We start from the raw sequence: 19,726 nt of genomic DNA on the forward strand, positions 1-19,726 counted from the left end.
CATGTCATATTTATCTGAGGGTCATCTAAAAAAAAAAACTCTCATTCTATCATTTTAAAATCAATCATCAACCTTGCAGCATCAAATTTGTAATTAAGCAATGTAATGTCCATATGCAGGTAGTACATTACATCACTGAACAAGACTGCAGGTAGGAAAGTCTGTCAGCAGGGGCCAGTTTTCCCAAGACAGACTGACTGTGTCTTAGACAGAACAAACAGTCAGACTCATTCTGAATTCATCTGTTGCACAAAGCACTCTAGTTCTTGACTACTTTAAGACAGACTGTGGTACAATGAATTCTGGGTAAATTAAGAGTTTTTTCAAAAGAAAAAAATTGCAGACAGAGGAACTACATCCAACCGATCAGCTCCATTTGCCCTCAGCAGAACCTGTTTGTCTTATGGAGGAATTCAACACTTACTAGGATGTGTTTCTTGGGAAATTCAATGAAGAGTGAAACAACAAAAAGTAAAATAAAAATCTAATTTGGAAAAAAAAAATACTGCAGTCTCTAAAAACTCTTTCCCTTCTCTTTGCTCTCTCCATAACAATGTTACCAAACCTCAAATTATGAGCCATATTATTTCCTGATTTTTGTTGTTGGGCGCTATTGCTCAGCACAGGTGTTACTGATTACCATGTTACCATGGTAACATTGGTCTTAGGCCTGAGTTAGCCTGGGGGTAAGGTGTCTAATGTTTTTGACTACAAATGAGTCTTTATTTTTGTGAAACAGTCTGACCAACATTAGACTGATCTGGACCAACACTACAGAGCAGTCTGAGATATCTGTGTGAAACCAGCCCCTGGCACTCAATCATTTAACTGTTGCACTAATTCACTTACTGTAGTATTTCAAGCCATGTCTTAATATTCTTCCAATATCGATATTGCATTTACATATCTATTCATATTCATCACATCCATCTAGAACATCAATTCCTATAATAATTACTCAAATATTGTATTTATATGTCATGATTTTATCTATTTAAAATTATATCTATTTTTAATTCATAATATCCTAATGTGACACATTTTGTTGGTCAACAGTGAGTTTGTCATATTTTTCTCACATGGAATCAATAAAATGTTATAGGTTTTGAAACTAGAGGCCACATCCTGCAGATTCCCACCAAAAGACTGTTCAGTCCAAGCAGAGTTTTAAACTTTTCTGGACTTAAATGGTCTCTACAAGATATGTTGTTCCACTGACAAGATGTGAGCCATCAAGTGGAACGTACAACTGCCATGTAAATTTCAAAGTGTTGAAATGATCACACTAATTCATGTATAAGAGCTGGTGTCCTCCACTGTGGCTACAGAGTCCATTATGTCACCTGTAAACCCTTTTTAGGACTTGGCTGACAGTGTACTCCAAATGAAACCCAAATGTGTTTCTTTAGTTGCCTCCAAGTTTAAAATATAAATCTAGAACTAGTTAAATTCTATGATATTAAACTGAAAACTGTGGGCTACAGCCAGCCGTGTGACATGTGATCAGTCGGAGGCAACATAGGGGGGACAATAAAGCCTACAAAAATGTTGTGGTACCACTTTACAACTACTAACTATATATCACTGGTAAAAAAGGAGCCTTAACGTAACTCATTAGTAAATGGTCATGTGTTTTACACTTCACAATAAGGCTCCTTTTACCAGCTATAAATGTTTGTAAGTGATAAATAAATGGTTGTAAAAATGAGAAGAAGAAACATAAAGGTGATGGAGGGAGAATCACAGAGATGTGAACAGTGGGACAAAGAATGGGTGAACAGTTCACCAGGTAAACAAAGGTCACCACCTGTGTTCTAGCTGGAATGCTAAAGTGCTAAAGAAGAGAGCAACCAGCAGAAAGCATCTCTATGTTAATGTGCACTGAGCAGAACAATGTGATCAACAGCTGTGATTAGAATGAGGACGGCTGCTGATACATGTCAAGGTAAACAACACTTCCAAGGCCTCAGAGAATGAATCTGCTCATTTGATATGATCATGTGATCTGTTATAATTTCATCTGCCAGAAGAAACTTTCTGAGCATTAAGATGCCGATGGTGGTTCATCGATAGTAACTGAACAAACGTGATGAAGCAGCAGCTACAAATGCTGATGATGGAGAAAACAAAGAAAGCTCAGTAACTAATGAGATATGAGGCTGAACAGCACAGAGAAATGTGGACTCACTATTTGGCAAGTAACAGGTCTATCTAATGTGTTATAACACATATAAATGATTTATAAAGTGTTAACAAGCTAATTAATAAACTAGTTATAAACATTCATAAATGCTTTATAGGGGTGAGGGTTATTGTAAAGTGATACCATTACATTTTGTGTGGAGTATACTGTTGGCAACAGGGAGTGTTTGCAGGTGTTGTTTCACAATCTGCTTCATCAGATTTACATTTACATTTACACTTTTATCCAAAGCGACGTAAACGTGATTTATCAGTCACATAGTTTGGTTTATGTTTGGGGTATTCACCAACTTCAGAAATCCCATTTGTAGACACCCCATTGCATATGTTTGTGGAGTCATAGGAGTGCCATAAAAAGAATAAAATAAATGTATAAACAGGAATTTAAAAAAAAAAGTAAATTAAAAATGTGGAAATGCAAAGAGAAATATATAACATAATAATTTATAATAATAGTAATTTCCCAAGTTGTTTTTGCTCTTCCTTGAAAGGCCAAGCTGTCAATCAATGACTCTGGGTGAGCTGAGCATTCAGTGCACACATGAATCCAGCTGTGGCAGCAGTTTTTAGTGCAGACAACAGGAAGTAGACACAGACAAGTTCATAAGCAAAAGCAATGGGTAAAAGAATTTTTTTAAATTCCTTTATTTATTTCTCTTTATATTTCCACATTTTTTATTTACTTATTCATTCTTTTACAGATGTTTTCTTTCTTATGACACTCCTATGATCTGTTTACCTTTTTTTCCACTGCAGTTTTTAAAGTCATTAAAATATCTACAGGGGATCTCAGGATGGGTTTCAGGTGTTTAATCTTCCTCTTCAGGGGGGGAGGGGTCTCAAAGTTTCATGTGCATTCAGATTTGAAATGGTAAAAACAAAGTCTCCACCAGTGACCACCTGCTACTTTGAATCACAATACTGCATCTTACCTGCACAGTTGGCCATATCTGACACAAGCACACACTCTGAGGTTGTAGTGGAGAATTATAAATCAGTTCTGTCCTCATATCAGAGCAGAGCAGCGTCTCTGTTTATTTGATAACCACAAAAAATATTGAAGGATAAGAACAAAGATCATGAAGGCAAAGAAAAAAGAAAACATTTTGAGTCTAACTTTTTCTTCCTCTTTCCATCATCTGTTCAGGCTTTCAGCCCTTTTACTGTGAATGCTGTGCAGTTATACATTACTGTAAATCACATTATTCTGTCACTTCCTTATTTCACCAAAACCAAATTGACTGATTCCATCTCTGCTTTTTATTCACTGATTTATTTGGTTTGCGGGGAAATGTTTGAACAGGGAAAAGAGGTATGTGATTGTCTTAGTGCCATATACCCCATCTCCTCCCCTATCCTCACTGTAAGTCCTGTGCATGCACTTAACCACACAACTATTGTTGTAGAGGATCATTAATGTGTCCCTTCTCAACAATGACCCAAACCCCCTTTTTAGCTTGTGATCACTGCTAATTAAGTGCTTGTGGCGGTGCTTGTTAGCTCGTAAGCTAGCAGCAGTTTTCCTTTGGTGATGAGGAATAGAGACAAGCACTTAGGTAACGTGTTTTATTTGTTGAACTCATTAACTTACACTCTGAGAAAACAAAAGTGCAGAGTTGTGACTTTTGGTGTTGAATGTATAACTCCAGCTCTGTACCGTTTTCTACGAGTCTGCCCCAAATCATCCCTTTCCTGTGTTTAGCCATGTGCCATTGATTCTACAGTGCAGTGAGAAAGCTTGAGCAGGTGTTCTGTCACCTTTCCTTCCCTTTAACAAACCCATTTCTCTCCATTGGATCCTTCAGCGCACACAATGGAGGAAATGTGAGGCATGCTTCCTGTGATCAGAGATCACATTATCATTTCCCTTCAGGTCAATGAACTGTATTATGCTGCTGAAAATAATGACATGAGCACATTGGTAAACTAACCAGCGTTAGACTCCAGCTCTGGCAACTATTTGTCTAAGTTCCATTCAGACCTCAACATTATTATCAATCAATGCAAATAGCTTGTATTAATGTTAATTTGTGTGGCTCTAATTCTGGTTATTGCTGATCCTCTTCACCAGCCCTATTTTGTGCCTCTCAAGTAATCACCAATTTTAACTTAAAACTTTAACAGACAGTCAATACAGTCAGTAAAACTACAGCAGGTTGTTGAAGAGAACTTGTTAAAGACATGTCTTGAATTCTCTAAGACTCGTTTGTCCTGGCTCCATGAGAAAAAGTATCATATGGGGCATCTCTAAGCAAAATGACACCAGGACAGTAAGAGCAGCCTAAACAAAGATGGCACCAGGTCATGTGAGCAGCATGTGGTAGCTTTTAATTATACAGTAAGTAGGACTGATGGTTTGGATGGTCAGAATTGAATCCGAATTTACCTGTGAGATCTCAAGCAAGCAGTTAAAGTTATAATCTGTAACTTCAGAGCTCACTTTTTAAATCAGAAACTGTTTTCTGGGTGTTTCTACTGGTTTTAATCCCCTGGTGTGTTTGTTATGGAGAGGAGGACACCTCTGTGGATAATTCAGCTGCTGTTAAAAACCTGCTGAACGTCTGGTTCATAAGTTATCAGAGGAACAATCAGAACAAAGGTTAGCATCAATCTCAGCTCCAGCTCTTCCCTGAGTCTCTGTCCTCCGTACAACATCGGTCAAACACTGACTTTAAATGTGAAACTACTTTATTCAGTGTTTTTAACAGTGTTGTAACTGGGTCTGTTTGATTTCCTGAACCACTGACACTGAAGGAATCCAAACCGGGAGGAGCTTAAGCATAACGCCACCCAACGCTGTCTTTTGTTATTGTTTTGATTGAGAGACCCCTTGCGTTTAAACCCCAGGTTCTTCTGACTCTGTGTGACACAAACAGTACATATAATAATGGATACATCAATATTTTGTATTGTATTGTTTTTATAGTTATAGACATACAAAAGAAAAGATATGATGTGTATGGTGTGTGTCTATGATACGTGAGAGTGTGTGTATTTTTTGTGGATTATATGTGATGTAGTTGTATGTATCTGTGTTATGTATCTGTCCTTTGTGAGAGGGTGAAAAGGAAAGTTTACTGGACTTTAACGATGATAATAGTATGTATTATTTATATAATATAATAGTTATACTTATACTAATATAACATACATTATTTTATTACATAACAATTATAATTTAACAATGTGAGGTAACGTTGCGGTGGGTGCTGAGGTCAGGTCGGTCTACCGTGGAGGTACGGCCCGCTGTGTTCATGAAGGTGTGATAAGCAAGTTATTGTTTCTGGCTGCCATATTTGTTTGGGTTAGTAAATGGTGAAGCAACTTAGGAAACAAGTTCAAGTATCAACACAAAAATGATGATTACATGAGCGGCACTGACTGGATGAACCTTCTTGCCAACTACCCAACACCAACTATCCAATGCCAAGAGCTCCCATGGCAAGTGCATGAACCCCCCCACCCCTACCCCCACCCTCTCAACCACCACAACCACCACCACGCAAGCCCATGGGTACATTCACATTACAGTGTTGAAAGCTTGATGTGAATGAACAAACACCATGGATCCTCAGGGGTCCCTCTTAAGAGGCCTGGCAATAGTGGGGGTGCATGGAGGAAAGCGAGTGTTTCTGATGTGCATGAGAGTAGCCTGGTCCCTAACAGTCACTTCACTGCGTCTGTTTGATGGGGAGACAGGAGCGCGGCACTGCTTGCTAGCTCCTTTCTTCTGATTGACTCGCTGAAGGAGCCGCGGGTGAGTGTTTAAGTAGCTCCCTGCCATGCCTGTCAAGGAGCTGCTGCTGTTTCCTCTGGGGTCCAGTAGAAAAGCGTGTGATTTTTCGTGCCCACGCGCCATTTCGTCTGCTTCAAGTCGTGAAGAATCCTTCCCGAGAGATCACGCAGTGAAGTCGTTGAGACAACAACTTGATTTCATACGGTGGAAAGTGAGAGACAGTCAAGAACCTTTCAGTAGATCAGTGAAGTTACGTCTTCTGCCTTTATGGTAAATGAGATTCAAACCATGAACTGGAAATTCTTAAAGACGTGCCCATTTGGGAGCACTGACACGTCCCCTCTCTTTATCTAATTTGTCTCCTCTCTTTCACTCTCAACCTCTCGATTTCCTTCCGCTCCCTGCACTCTGTTTCCTCTCTTCTCTCCTCTCTGTCCTTCTCTCTGTCTGAAGGCCTTCGCCTGGTGGTCGGACCTGATGGTGGAGCACGCCGAGACCTTCCTGTGTCTTTACTCGGCCGACATGGACGCAGCTCTCGAGGTTCAGCCGCCTGACAGCTGGGACAGTTTCCCCCTCTTCCAACTGCTCAACGACTTCCTGAGGATGGACTGTGAGTGCAGAGCTATTAAAAGAAAACACTTTCAGCAGTGAGTGTGGGGCCTGAAGTGTCTGAGCATGCCTGATCACACACCAGGGTCTGCAGGATTGATTGGGGGCAAAATGACATATTATCCACTCGCCCAGGTTCACATAAATTATCTCATGGTGACTCATAACCCGTATTCATTTGACAAACATTCACCATTTATAACAAAAAAGCATGTGTGTGTGTGGAAAAACTTGACTCCAGTTCTGTCTGTTATTTTCCGTCAGTTTCAGCGTGTCAGCTCATGCAGATACATCAGTTTCATACGTGTTTAGAACAATTTGCAATTGTTAGGATCAAGTGGCACCATGACTGTAATACTACACTAAAACCTTTATGCATTAATTTCAGACAAGATTATTGTGTCTGAAAATGAAGCTCTTTATCCTTAAAGAGTTTAAAGATTCACTTCAGCTCAAAATTCCTCAGCAGCAGAATCAGAACCTGAAAAATAACAAATAATTCATAGATTTTACCAAAATGAATTCATATCCTGTCATTATAAATCTGGATAAATGTTAACAGACAGGAAGCTCATCAGCTGCATCAGCATCATGTCTTTTTCCATTAAAAACATCCCTGTTTAACACCATGTCATCCACTACACCACCAAACAAGGCTGCACTGACCTAGGTTTAAGGGCTTTTACGACTTGTTCAACATTTGATACCAAAACATCATCACGTGATCTGCTCAGCCAGTTTTGAAAACTGTTACATTCCTTAAAGACCGTCATGTGATTGGTTAGAAATAGTTTTGACTCTGTGATGTCACTGCCCCTTACATCCACACGGGAGGCGCAGTGTGAGCAGCATGTTGGCAGCAGCTGCGTGTACACAGGATGCACGCAGGCAAAGTATGGAGTGTAGGTCACACACAATACACACAATCACTGTGGTTACACATTCTGAACGTACAGCACAAGTACATGATCTGATTTCATGGTCTGATTTAAATGGAAACACGTGAGACAAATATGTGTGTGTCCGTGTGTGTGTGTGTGTGTGTGTGTGTGTGTGTGTGTGTTTGTGTGTAGGTACATTTTGATCAGTGTTTATAATATTTGTATCACTGAGTTCTATTTTTATAATCAACTAACAAAATCAAGGCCGTTTCTACTGAAGGTTTACAGCTGCTGTCGACCGCTCGCTCCATTCTCCCTGAAACATCCCTCAAATGTCTCTGAAATCATCCTTGTCAACATGAGATTTTGGCCTGGGGCGGTTTGCATACGGGACTGTGTGTGTGGGTGTGTGTGCGTGTGAGAACAGGGCCAGCCATGTCTGACTGAAGATAATGGTCAGTCGTTGATGCTGGTTGCTGCAGGCCAGTCATCTCTTTAATGAACTGCACATACTCGCCTGCAGAAACACTGTGGAGCTGTCCGTGGTCCTGTAAAGGATACACTCCACTCTTCACAATGCTGACTTGATCTGCAGGGTGCTAATTGTCCCTGGGGAATGCTTCCCCTTTTCAGTTTGTCAGTTGGGAGTCAAGGAGAAGGCAGAGCGTGGTCCACTCATTCAGCTGAACGGAGATGACTGCAAATAGGTCGTTATGCTCACTTGTTAGCGTTGTCAAATTTGCCAGCATCTCATTTGCTGCATATTGTCTGTTGTGTGAAAACGGCAATTGAAGTGCATAGCAATGGACGTAGCTACATCAGCTAGCAGTTAAGAGAGGGATGAAAACTGTACGATGCTGGCAATAACACAGTGACTATAAAAAACAGACCCCCACTGACAAATCATTCAGCTGTAATCTATGATGATACGGCACAGCAGTGTGTCAAAAAACATCTGTAGTATTGGTTAGACTCCTCTTTTCTTCCAGTGAAAAACAACTGTAATTCAGTCCTGGAGACAGAATAAAATACTTTTCTTTGTCAGCATGAATTTGATCATTCCTCTTTCATAACACCTACATCAATTGTAAGAGATAAGACATGTGTTATTCTGTTTGTCTTATTGTCAAAAAATCCAATGCAAAGGTCAGCTCCACCAGTGGGTAACACTTTACAATAACAACAGTCATAAGTCATTTATAAGCCCCTAGTTAATGATGAACTGATCAGTCCCAAAACATACATTTGTAGATGATTAGTAAGTGCTGTATTAATCATGTATAAATGTCTGTTCACTGAAAGACAAATCATTTAGTATTCATTTAACAATAGCTTGATCATCGTCATCGTTGTTTGTGCTTGTGTCAGGCTAACTTACAAGTAATTAATGATACATCAACAAATTATATAGTATAGTGATCATTTACTAATTATTTGTTCATCATTTGTCATCATTTGATGAACCGATGTGTGTATAGACTTACAGATTAATCTTTGAATATCTTTCAGTCAACTAACTGCTGACTTACAACAGATTAGTTACATGTAATGATTTGGAAATTATAGTTCCTCATTAACTAAGGGCTTATAAATGACTTATTACTGACTGTTATTCTAAAGTGTTACTTAGTGTCTGAGTCTGTCTCATGACTGTAGTTTTTAACAAACGTCACTCAAATGGGAGGAAACGGTGCATTTGATAAGACTGTGGACTAATTCACATTTGGTGCTCTTGTAAATATTTCTGGCACCAGGAGCGTGCATGTGAATGTGACAGTATACTACAGTATGCACTCCATGTCTTTGTGATCAATTATTTATTGTTTAAATTAGGAATTACAAAAGACAATGCAAAATTAGATATAACTGGAGGGACAGAACATATGCAAAGTATAGTACGTCATGTGTGCTAACATATAGGGAGCCCTCCCAGCTCCATCTATGATATGAATTCCATGCTAATGTTTTAAAAAAATGAGACTGAATATGAGTCAACATGCCTTGTTAAGATGGAGCTTTTTTTGCAATGTACAAATGTATGAAGCAGAAATGGTAAAATAAGATATAAATTAGAAAATAAGACTGAATTAATAATACAGAAAAAATATAAAAAATAAAGTATACTTGGCAACTCCTCCAGAGGTACACCAGCCATTTTTATTACACTTAAAGAAATTTGGGGAGTATGGAGTCAAATCAAAGCAGCAGAGATTGTGACATCTTGATTCTTAGTCTGTAGTAAGAGTAGGGGTCAAGCTAAAAAAAACAGTACATCCTACACTTCCCATAATCCACCAGTAGCATCATTTTGTAGACCCTCACTTCCTGGTAGATACCCACATCTTTGTAACTCGCCCATCCCATTTTGTAATACAGGCTTCATGTTAGTCTCCATCTTCAAACCAAGATTGCCCTGATGACATCACCATGACATCATCAGGGTTGTTTCATCAGGCTCACCCACAGTGTAAAATCAGTGGAGTGTCCCTTTAATTTGTTTGCAGTAAATGCAGAACCATCAGATGAGTGTGGCTTCCTTCCTCTTCTTAATGACTCTCATCAAACAGCCTTAGCCCACAGTAGCATGTCATCATCCAAGAGTGTTGCAGACAGCACAAAAAAACCATCATCAGTACCAACTGAAGACCCAGCAGAGCCCCCCACCGCCCACACAACGTAACAAGCGCACACTTTAGCAGAGTGTATCATCACAGAGACGTCTTTTCCACAGAAGGTCATCTGCGCTGTTGCCCCACAGCGGTGCACTTATGTAGCAGTAAATAGCCTTGGCACTAGACAGGCGCCAAAGTCGGGCTGCCATTCGAGGAGTTAATGATGTCTAAAGCAGTGGTAGCTGGGCCGCAGCGAGCCCCGAGAACACACTCCTGGACACAACACATCGAAGTGGACAGCAGCCGCTCAAGTGGCTAATTGGGAGAGTGGCAATCAGGAAGCACAACAAACATTGCACCTACTGTGTATCATCGACCTTGACTCCAATGCCAGCACACACAAACACAAATACACACATGCTCAGAGGGGGAGAGAAAAACAAAGAGGGAGAGGGAGAGGAAAAACAGACACACTGCATGGAGCCGTGAGGCATCACATTAGCACACACTGGCCTCCATTTTATCTCCTGTGGTCTTCGTCACTGTTGCCTTTTTACCAGTTGGGAGCCGGCGGAGACTGGGGGGAAAGTGTGTGACGAGTTGGATTTAGAAATACCCCGAGACTGCGACCTTTTGTTTAGAGAGATTGGAAACTGGATATGCTGTGTCATACCTGCTAATGAAGAGCCAGGGTTAGCCACCTCCTCTGTCACTCTTCATTATCACAATCGACAACGGAACTTTTCTGTCCTGCATTAAAAGCCCTGTCCTGGTAAATAGCACACTATGAACTGTCATGCTGCCTATATATACAGTAGATATCTGTGCTGATATCTACTGTACCTCAGCATCAGCTGCCATGTGCTCAGGTGTGCTCTGTCACCTCCATGTCTTCTTCTTTCTTCTCAGATAACCTGTGCAATGGGAAGTTCCACAAACACCTGCAGGACCTGTACGCCCCCCTGGTGGTGCGATATGTGGACCTGATGGAGTCCTCCATTGCTCAGTCCATCCACAGAGGCTTTGAGAGGGAATCCTGGGAACCTGTCAAGTAAGGACACCTTAATTTACAGTACCTTTACCCTTATCCTCTTCACTGACAGGAGGGAAGTGTTAGTTTGGCTTGTACCCCTCTTTGAATTCAAAAGCTGCTTAAATTCTCTTGAATTGTGGTGGACATGTTTAGTAATACTTTATTATAGCTGTACGCAAACATTTGGGCACTCCTGGACAAATCCTATATTTTGTTGATTTTTGAAGTTAGAAGAAGTAAACAGACGCCTGCAGCAAAGACACATTAAAAATGAAAGCCTTTCCTCCAGATGTTAAACAGTAACTGCGACATGTGCAAAAGTTGGACTTGTACTTGCAAAGTCTTAGAACCACATGGACTCGTCAGGAGTTGGAAGGTAGGTCAGGAATTGTCATTAGGAACTCTCAGCCAATGGCGATACCACCATTTCCCACACTGTGTGTGACACTGAGGTTACAAGTACAAATTTTGACCTTGTTTTCTTTTGTCTCTTTTTGTGTTAAGGTAATAACTATGTTTCTATTCTGTCTTTGTTTTGTCCTTGTTACATTGTGTACCATTGTGTCTTGTGCTGTTCTGCTTTCGGTTTGTTTTATGAGAGTTTCCTGGAAAATTAGATGATACGTCTCATTATCCTGATCCTAATAAATCAACCTTTTCTCAGTCTGACTGGAGCAGATGAAAGTCACTGACCGTGTGTGGGATGTTCTGTATTTGTATTTTATTTTCACTCTGCTTCTGCCGTCTGTATTAACATATTATGTGTCATATATTCAGATCTTTTTTTATTAATATTTTATATTTTATTATCATTTTTTTAAACATATTTTTCTCATTTATCAAAGATACAGACTTTTTGTTTTGTACCCAATCATACCCCTAAATCCAAACATCTCCTCCCAGCTCACTGTTAAACTCACAGTCTGTAACTTCGGCCTCTAGGGGTCTCTCAATCCAAACAATAACAAAAGACAGCGTCGGGTGACGTCATGAAATAGCGTGGGATCATGGGAGTTGTTGTCTTCACCACCATTACCTTAAGCTCCTCCTGGTTTGGATTCCTTCAGTGTCAGTGGTTCAGGAAATCAAACAGACCTGGTGATTCTAACCGTTAAAAACACTGAATAAAGCAGTTTGACATTTAAAGTCAGTGTTTGAGCGACGCTGTACGGAGGACAGAGACTCAGGGAAGAGCTGGAGCTGAGATTGATGCTAACCTTTGTTTGGATTGTTTCTCTGATAACTTATGAAACAGATGTTCAGCAGGTTTTTACCAGCAGCTGAATTATCCACAGAGGTGTCCTCCTCTCCATAACAAACACACCAGGGGATTAAAACCAGTAGAAACACTCAGAAAGCAGTGTACCTTTAAAAATCAGTGATTCACATCACCAGCTGTGTGTCAGTCCAGCTTTCTAATTAGACTTACACTTTGGGTCTGAGCAGCCAACAAAAAATTATTGCAACATTTCAAAAAATGTTGCAATAATTTTTTAACCCTAAACTGTTAGAATGAAGGATTGGAAAGAATAAAGATTTGATACTGGATTCATTCTACTGCTCTGTGCCACTTGGACTTTAATTTTTTCCCGCTCCTCCATCTCTGCAGTGTGTTGGCCAGTTGTGTTTAAAAGTCACAGTGAGCTTGGAGAAAGATTTGGATTTGGGGGTGCTGCTTGGTGCAGAGCAAAGTCAGTGGATCTTTAACTAAGCTGTGCCTTTAATGTATCTTCAGTTTGTTGCTTTTCTCTCATTTGATTTGATGTCTGTCTTCTGTTATTCTGTCTTCTGTTACTCTGTCTCTCTCCACAGAAGTGTACCAAGCTCTCTGCCCAATGTCAACATCCAAATGCCCAAAGTACCAAATCTAACAGTGCCACAAATGCCCAGCTTTTCTCCACCCAACTGGATGGCAGCTAATCATGACTCAGAGTGTGTATCTGCAGTGTGCAACCTGAGACAGGCACACATGTCCTTGGCATGAAGTCATATGACCCCAAATATTTATACATCCATTAAAATGAAATCTAATGCACATTTAGAGCTATTTCTGCACAAGTATAGGATGTTTGTACTTTAAACCAGTTAAATTAGTTTAAAATCTAATTAGTTGTATTTTGATTTATATACATAACAAGGGTAAAGAAACTGTTGCAGACATCAGTAGATTGAAAAGTGTGTCATAAATCAGGCTGTTTAATTGACTGGAAGCAAGTGCTATCATTAAAAGTACTCTGCATATCTTAATATACACTTGACACATCATCTATAGCACTTCAAAAACTTAAGCAAAACGTTGTCTGCACCATCAACAGGGATCCAAGGTGTAAAAGCTGCTTCATACGCCGCAGCACCCCACAGAGTGTGACGCCGTCACTGCAGCACATCCATCCCTATTCCCTCTGCTGGGATCAAAAATACCAGCCCTGAAGTTTTCAACGTAAAAAAAAACCAAAGATGATGAGAGCTGCATTTTAAGCTTCACTGTATATTTAGTGACTAATTCACTTCCCAAAGAGAAGACACCAACAGCTATGGCAGACATGTTTCATTTGTGCTGTCAGAGAACAGGAGAAAAGCCCAGACTGGTGGTCTGTTGTTGGGGTTGTATGCAGGCTGAAAGCCATGCTCACACCAATGTCACGGCATGTGTGTGTGTGGATGGAGGAGGCTGTGAATCCCAATATTTTCACTCCCACATGTGTGTTTTTATATGAACTGAAAAGATGCAAAAGCATAACGAGGCAGGAAATACAAACCAAAGAGCAACTACAATAAGAAAATCATACATGGTCTTAACACTAAGGACACACAGACTGGCGACACATCAACATAAAGGCTCTGGGCCCTATCTAACACCTGGCGCAAAGTTCAACGCAAGTGTCTTTGCTAGTTTCAGACTGATGCAGTTGTGGATAGCAAATAAACTTGTGCCTTATCTGTGCACCCATGGACATGTTGGTCTTAAAATAAGGAGTGGTCAGGAGCATTCTTGGCGCATTGCTATCTTGAGACACTGGAAAGATTGCGCGATTGACCAGCAAAAACCTGTTCTTTAGTCAGTGTCCCAGTATTTCACTGTTATTTTAAGGAGCATTATCAAGAGTAATATGTGCCAAAATACACAGGCACACAGAGCTCACACACTCTGTCTGTTACACTCAAGCAGAGTGAGCTGAAGATGCTTTTAGATGTTTGGATCAGAAGTCAGGTGAACATTACAATACAGCCTCAGAAGGTCGGAGCTTCTTTGTGACATGTTGTGTGTTGTATAACGTGGTCATGTGTCATGGATGTCTCTTGCCGAGGCTCTGCAGAGAAGCTTCTTTCTTACTACCTGGTAAATCCTCCACAGTGTTCCACATTCATCGCCTCAATTTGTTCATAGTTTCATAAGGAGCTAAAGATTTATTCACACTTCTCATCATGTAAATATAAATCTTTCTGACATTGTGATTTGTGCCATTACTTCACTGTAGAGCTGTGAGCAGCATAATGATTTACTCAGACCTTCTTTGGAAGGACTGGACTCACTGGTCAGGACAGGTCTCACTGGTCAGGACTGGTCTCACTGGTCAGGACAGGTCTCACTGGTCAGGACTGGTCTCACTGGTCAGGACTGGTCTCACTGGTCAGGACGGGTCTCACTGCTAACCCTAACACTCCCATGAATAATTAAGAGATTAAGTACAACCCTTCTGAACCATGCAACTGTTTTTTCTGCTGTTAAAAAAGCAAAAGTGACATGGATACACCCTGAGTGTACCTGCACCATGCACTTTGGATCGTTAAAATAGATCCCTACGTTTTAACAACCCAAATCTCATGGTCTGAAGTTTACTGTAATCTCAGAAAGAGCCGTCGGCCACCAGCCTCACTGTAACTAACGTTACGTCCTCCTTCCTTCATCTGTGCTGAGAAGACATGGACGTCCACATTCATGCAAACAACAACAAAAGCAATAAAAAAATAAATCTGCAGGGTTCAGACTAAGCAGCTGTTTAGTTAACAACCATCACTGTTGCTGTGGTTGATACTGGTGAATTGACTTATATTCATCAGTAAACACCTGTGTGTTTTGTGTCTGGTTACTAGAAATGATTTAAATCATCCACACTTGTACATGTTGAGAACTAGAGACGTGACCTCAGAGGTAGCTTCTGTCCTGGTTAGGAATTTGCATCCTTTCATATCTTTCTATTCCAAAGCCTTTCCCCCAGTCAACCTGATGTTGTAGCACCCTGGTCCTGGTTTCTCTCTCCTTTCCCGGGGTGGATGGTTGGGGAGGGACCCCACATGTGTGAATATTGTATGTTGTTGTCAATCTGTCCGTCGACCCCATCCTCATGAACATCTCAACTCATGATCTTTGGAACGCTTTGAGGGAATTTCTTCAAATTTGGCACAAACATTCTCTGGGACTCAACGATGAACTGATTTGATTTTGGTGGTCAAAGGTCAAAGTCACTGTGACCTCACAAAACACTTTTTTTGGCCAGAACTTAAGACTTCACACACTAATTGTGACAGGGTTGGGTGATAAAAATGATGACGTGATAACGTGATAAGGTGAAGTGATAACATTTTACACCCATAAAGGTGATAGGTCAACTTCACTGTGGAATCATAATGTTCTGTAAATTACATTCCTTCAAAGTTTTCACTACAAGTATTATATGAGTCTGGACAGACATGGAGGTAAACTGCAACCTGACTGGTTGGTGTAGGCATAGAAACAATAGAAACAGTCTGCTGGGACTGGGTTGAATTTCGAGCCGCTGAAGGACGTAATGGTCTGAATAATGTTAGTAGTGATGATAAGACACCAGCAGCTGCAGTGCTATTGTTCCTGGTCCCCAAACAGGTAACCCCAGGTAACTAACTGAGGGTTTCCACACCACCTGGAAAAAATCAGTTGTTTTAATGCTGTGAAGAGTTGTGGGAAGTGAGACCATAAGACTGTTTCACAGTGTCCTTTACTGATGCCTTTGAAAATACTTCAAAAAATGAATCTATCCAGTAAAGAAAAAGGCGAGACATTTATCTTCTTCTCCTCTTGTTCCTGTTTTTATTAACTGTAAATGAAACACACTGCACAATGAATGCAGTCTTTATATTTTCTGAGACACACATACAGTACAAAGATGTGTATCCTGCATTCACACTTTCACATTCTAACCCAATGATATTGCTTAGTGACAGGATGTAAATGACAAGATGGGATATGCATAAATTTTCACCTTTACTCACTCAGTGTCGTGTGTAGAGCATTGTTAGCCTGGATCGTGCTTCCCCTCAGTGCAGACAGTCCACACACTGTACATGGTTCACTCTGTGCAAATGTCCATGAAGGTCCACTTGTACATGAACCTAAAGTAGCCCCTCAAACATTTGATCTACACCACTGTTTTGCCATTTTCAAAGTTCTAATCTTCATCCTGCTAAGCTTTGACCTGCTGTCCTGCAGTAATGGTTCAGGGACATCAGAGGACCTCTTCTGGAAGCTGGATGCTCTGCAGACCTTCATCAGAGACCTCCACTGGCCTGAGGAGGAGTTTGGCAAACACCTGGAGACCCGACTGAAGCTGATGTCCAGTGATATGATCGAGTCCTGTGTAAAACGGTAAGACAGTGTTAAAATGTACATTTATGGATCTAATAGCAGTGAGAAATTTGTATATATTCTATTAGTGACATACATTTTTGTAAACTGGGTTTTCAAGACATCAGCTATTTGTCAACAAGCAGAAGAAATTTTCAGAGCAAAAGTAAAATAGGATTTACCATGGACTGTAAATAAAGATGGACGTGGCCTCCGTGACGTCAACCACAGGTTTTTGAAGAGCGGTTCTGAAGCTCAGAGTGAGCTGCTCTATTGTCGCCATCTTGGCAGTGTCTGACTCCGCCCCTAACTCCCAGCTAATGCAACAATGGACAAAGAGGTGGGGAATGTTTGGAGCTGAGTCTTCTGTGCATGCCAGTTTGTGACAAGGATATGCTCACCCACCTGTTACTCAAAGAGGCCACGCCCTTAATTATATGAACAGTTGTCATGAAGGAGGAAATTAGCTCTAGAGACCAAAACTGTTTTTGTATCAGGCTGTAAACATGTTTATTTCTGCTGTAAAGTTGAACATTTTAACATGGGAGTCTATGGGGATTGACTCACTGTTGGAGCCAGACTCTGGTGGTCGTTAGAGGAACTGTGGTTTTGGTATGGTGGTTGGTATGTGGCAGTTTTTTGCTCTGTGCATTGGCAGCCCTGCTGGTTGATGGACTGGCCTCATTCATAATGAATAAGAGGTTTGTGTTTTTTTCTGAATGCAGCCTCACTGTGAAGCTAAGACTGTTATCATGTGTCTTTGAAATTCTTTAAAATGAACCATGAAATAAAATAATATAAATTTAAAAATGTGTGTGTGTGTGTGTGTGTGTGTGTGTGTGTGTGTGTGTGTGTGTGTGTGTGTGTTTGTGTGGGCAAAAAAGGGGGAAAAAGAAGAAAGAGGAGCTTGCATATGTGTGGTGTGTGTGTATGGGGTTTGGGGGGCCCACAGCGGGGGCAGGGACTAGATTTGGCAATTTTTTTCCCTTACTTTTTCAGGAGGGGGTTTGCTCAACCTGGCTGGTTGATTGTGGTGGGGGAAGAGAGTTTTGGTGGGCAACACTCAGATCCTGGGGAAGATGGCCTATCAGTGTCTTATAACATGATCCCTCCCAAGTTTGCAGGGCTGTTGATGGTGTCGGTCATTTTTACCGTAAGGGATTGAGTGTTTCTTCACTACAGTTTGGTTTCTGTCAGTGTGGAGGAATTTAGACAGTTGTATATATAGTATATTTTGTATTATTCTTTTTTTAGGGGATGTTGGGGGACTAGGACTCACTATTTCTAAAATCCTTGATACAGCCCTACATTTCCTTGCTTCTCTAAAGGACGCGGGCTGCGTTCGAGGTCAAGCTTCAGAGGAGCAGCCGGTCCATAGACTTCCGTGTGCCGCAGTCCATCTGCACCATGTTCAACGTCATGGTGGACGCCAAAGCCCAGTCAGCCAAGCTGTGTGCCATGGACCTGGGGCAGGAGGTAGGAGGAGGAAACCCCGTTTTTCTTCATTTAATCTTACTTTACAGTTTCAGCTGCCATTGATTCCTCCTGCACATCACACTCATATCATTTAAAGGTCACTCTGTTTTGGTGGTGAATGTTTCTGTTTTGAGTGGCATTAGCGGACTAAGTGTGAACATGTTATTATTTCTCTTTTACTTGAATATGTTTTTCTTTCTTTGTCTCTGACTTCTGTTGCAGTATTCGCATAATTTTACATGTGCCATGTCACCTCTATCTTTCCCCTTTTCTGCTGCTTTTTTTCTCCTCTCTGTCTTGTGAAAGTTTATTAGAGACTGGGTAAGTGTGGCTACGAATTCAATTGAAATCTCACCCTCCAGTTCCCAAATGTATAATTAGTCATCAGTTTTCCCTGTCTGTCTTCCTCCACTTGAATTGTTTGGATTTCATTAGCATATGTGTAGATAGCATTGAATATACATGGGGTAGAAGTGAGAGATTTCATTTCACAGAATCTCGAGACTGATACCAATTACTGACGATGAATTAATTATTGCTAAGTCCTTCGCTGTTCTGTTGGTGCTACACGACTAAACAAAAGGATTCCTCACAGCAATGCTGTGTCTGAGTTTCCATGACTGCAGCACTCCAACAGGACTAATTCTGCCAAAGTCCTTCACTGGGCTCTGATCCGCTGGAGAACCTCGGGCTCTTCACAAGGTTTAGAAAGCACTGCGTTATTTACATGCAACTGAAAAATAAACAATTCAAAAACCAAGGAGGAATAAATAAAATCAATATTTTAAAATCAATAAATAAATAAACTTAAAAATATTCATGTAAAAATTTTTTTTTTTAAAGAAAAACAGGGAATAAAAGATTCATTCTTGAATTTTTGATTCATTAATATTTATATAATGTACCAAATAAACCGGTGTAATAATAACTTTATTATGTTACATGTTATTATTTTATTATCACTCCATCTCATGTTACATTAATGTTTTTAACATGTTTTTATGTTCATTTCTTTTCATTTGATGCACTTGGTGCTGCACATCTTGTATGTAAGGTGCTATACAAATAAAGTTTACTGTAATTGTTATTATTAAATGTAAATGAAATTAGAAAGACATCACACTGCTGTAGCAGAAGCTAATGTGGATCTGAATGAAGAATATAAGCTTTCTTATAAAAATGTGTCTTAAGATGTGACGAAGATAAAACAGGGAACTGAATCTGAGAGTCTGATCTCCTCTGGCAGGTAGTTCCAAAGTTTAGTCTCTTTATGTTTTCAACCTAGACCTTGGAATGACCCGCAGTAAAATGCCAGAGGATCTCAGACTGAGTCCTGGATCATAGGTGGCGAAAAGCTCAGACATACAGGGAGGGGTCAGCCCAAACCTGGCCTTAAAAGTAATTAAAATTAAAAAATAAAAATAAAATTAAAATGTTTTAAAATCAATCCTAAAATAAACATGCAGCCAGTGTAGGGATGCTAGGACTGAATTAGGAACATGTGAACTAACTGTAGGAGATGCATTCATTTCTGACAGAGACACGTATACAGGGAGTTACAGTAGTCAAGGCGGG

The 19,726-nt window shown here is 40.4% G+C and overlaps 1 protein-coding gene across 5 annotated transcripts in view; it reads left to right on the top strand.

Moving 5' to 3' along the window:
- LOC111221680 (calcium-dependent secretion activator 1) overlaps positions 1–19,726 on the top strand; it is a 215,984-nt gene that overhangs the window by 154,885 nt on the left and 41,373 nt on the right. For 3 of the 5 annotated variants that reach the window (XM_022745175.1, XM_022745176.1, XM_022745177.1), the window contains 4 exons: positions 6,392–6,548; positions 10,950–11,091; positions 16,541–16,696; positions 18,004–18,151. In XM_022745175.1, the coding sequence (XP_022600896.1) occupies positions 6,392–6,548; positions 10,950–11,091; positions 16,541–16,696; positions 18,004–18,151 (603 nt within the window). Of the gene's footprint in view, positions 1–3,505; positions 3,515–6,391; positions 6,549–10,949; positions 11,092–12,885; positions 13,006–16,540; positions 16,697–18,003; positions 18,152–19,726 lie in introns of all 5 variants that reach the window. The other 2 variants (XM_022745173.1, XM_022745172.1) reach the window with 2 other exon arrangements.

This window comes from Seriola dumerili, unplaced genomic scaffold (genome assembly GCF_002260705.1).
Source record: "Seriola dumerili isolate Sdu_G_001 unplaced genomic scaffold, Sdu_1.0 BDQW01000088.1, whole genome shotgun sequence".
In the NCBI taxonomy this organism is placed as follows: domain Eukaryota; kingdom Metazoa; phylum Chordata; class Actinopteri; order Carangiformes; family Carangidae; genus Seriola; species Seriola dumerili.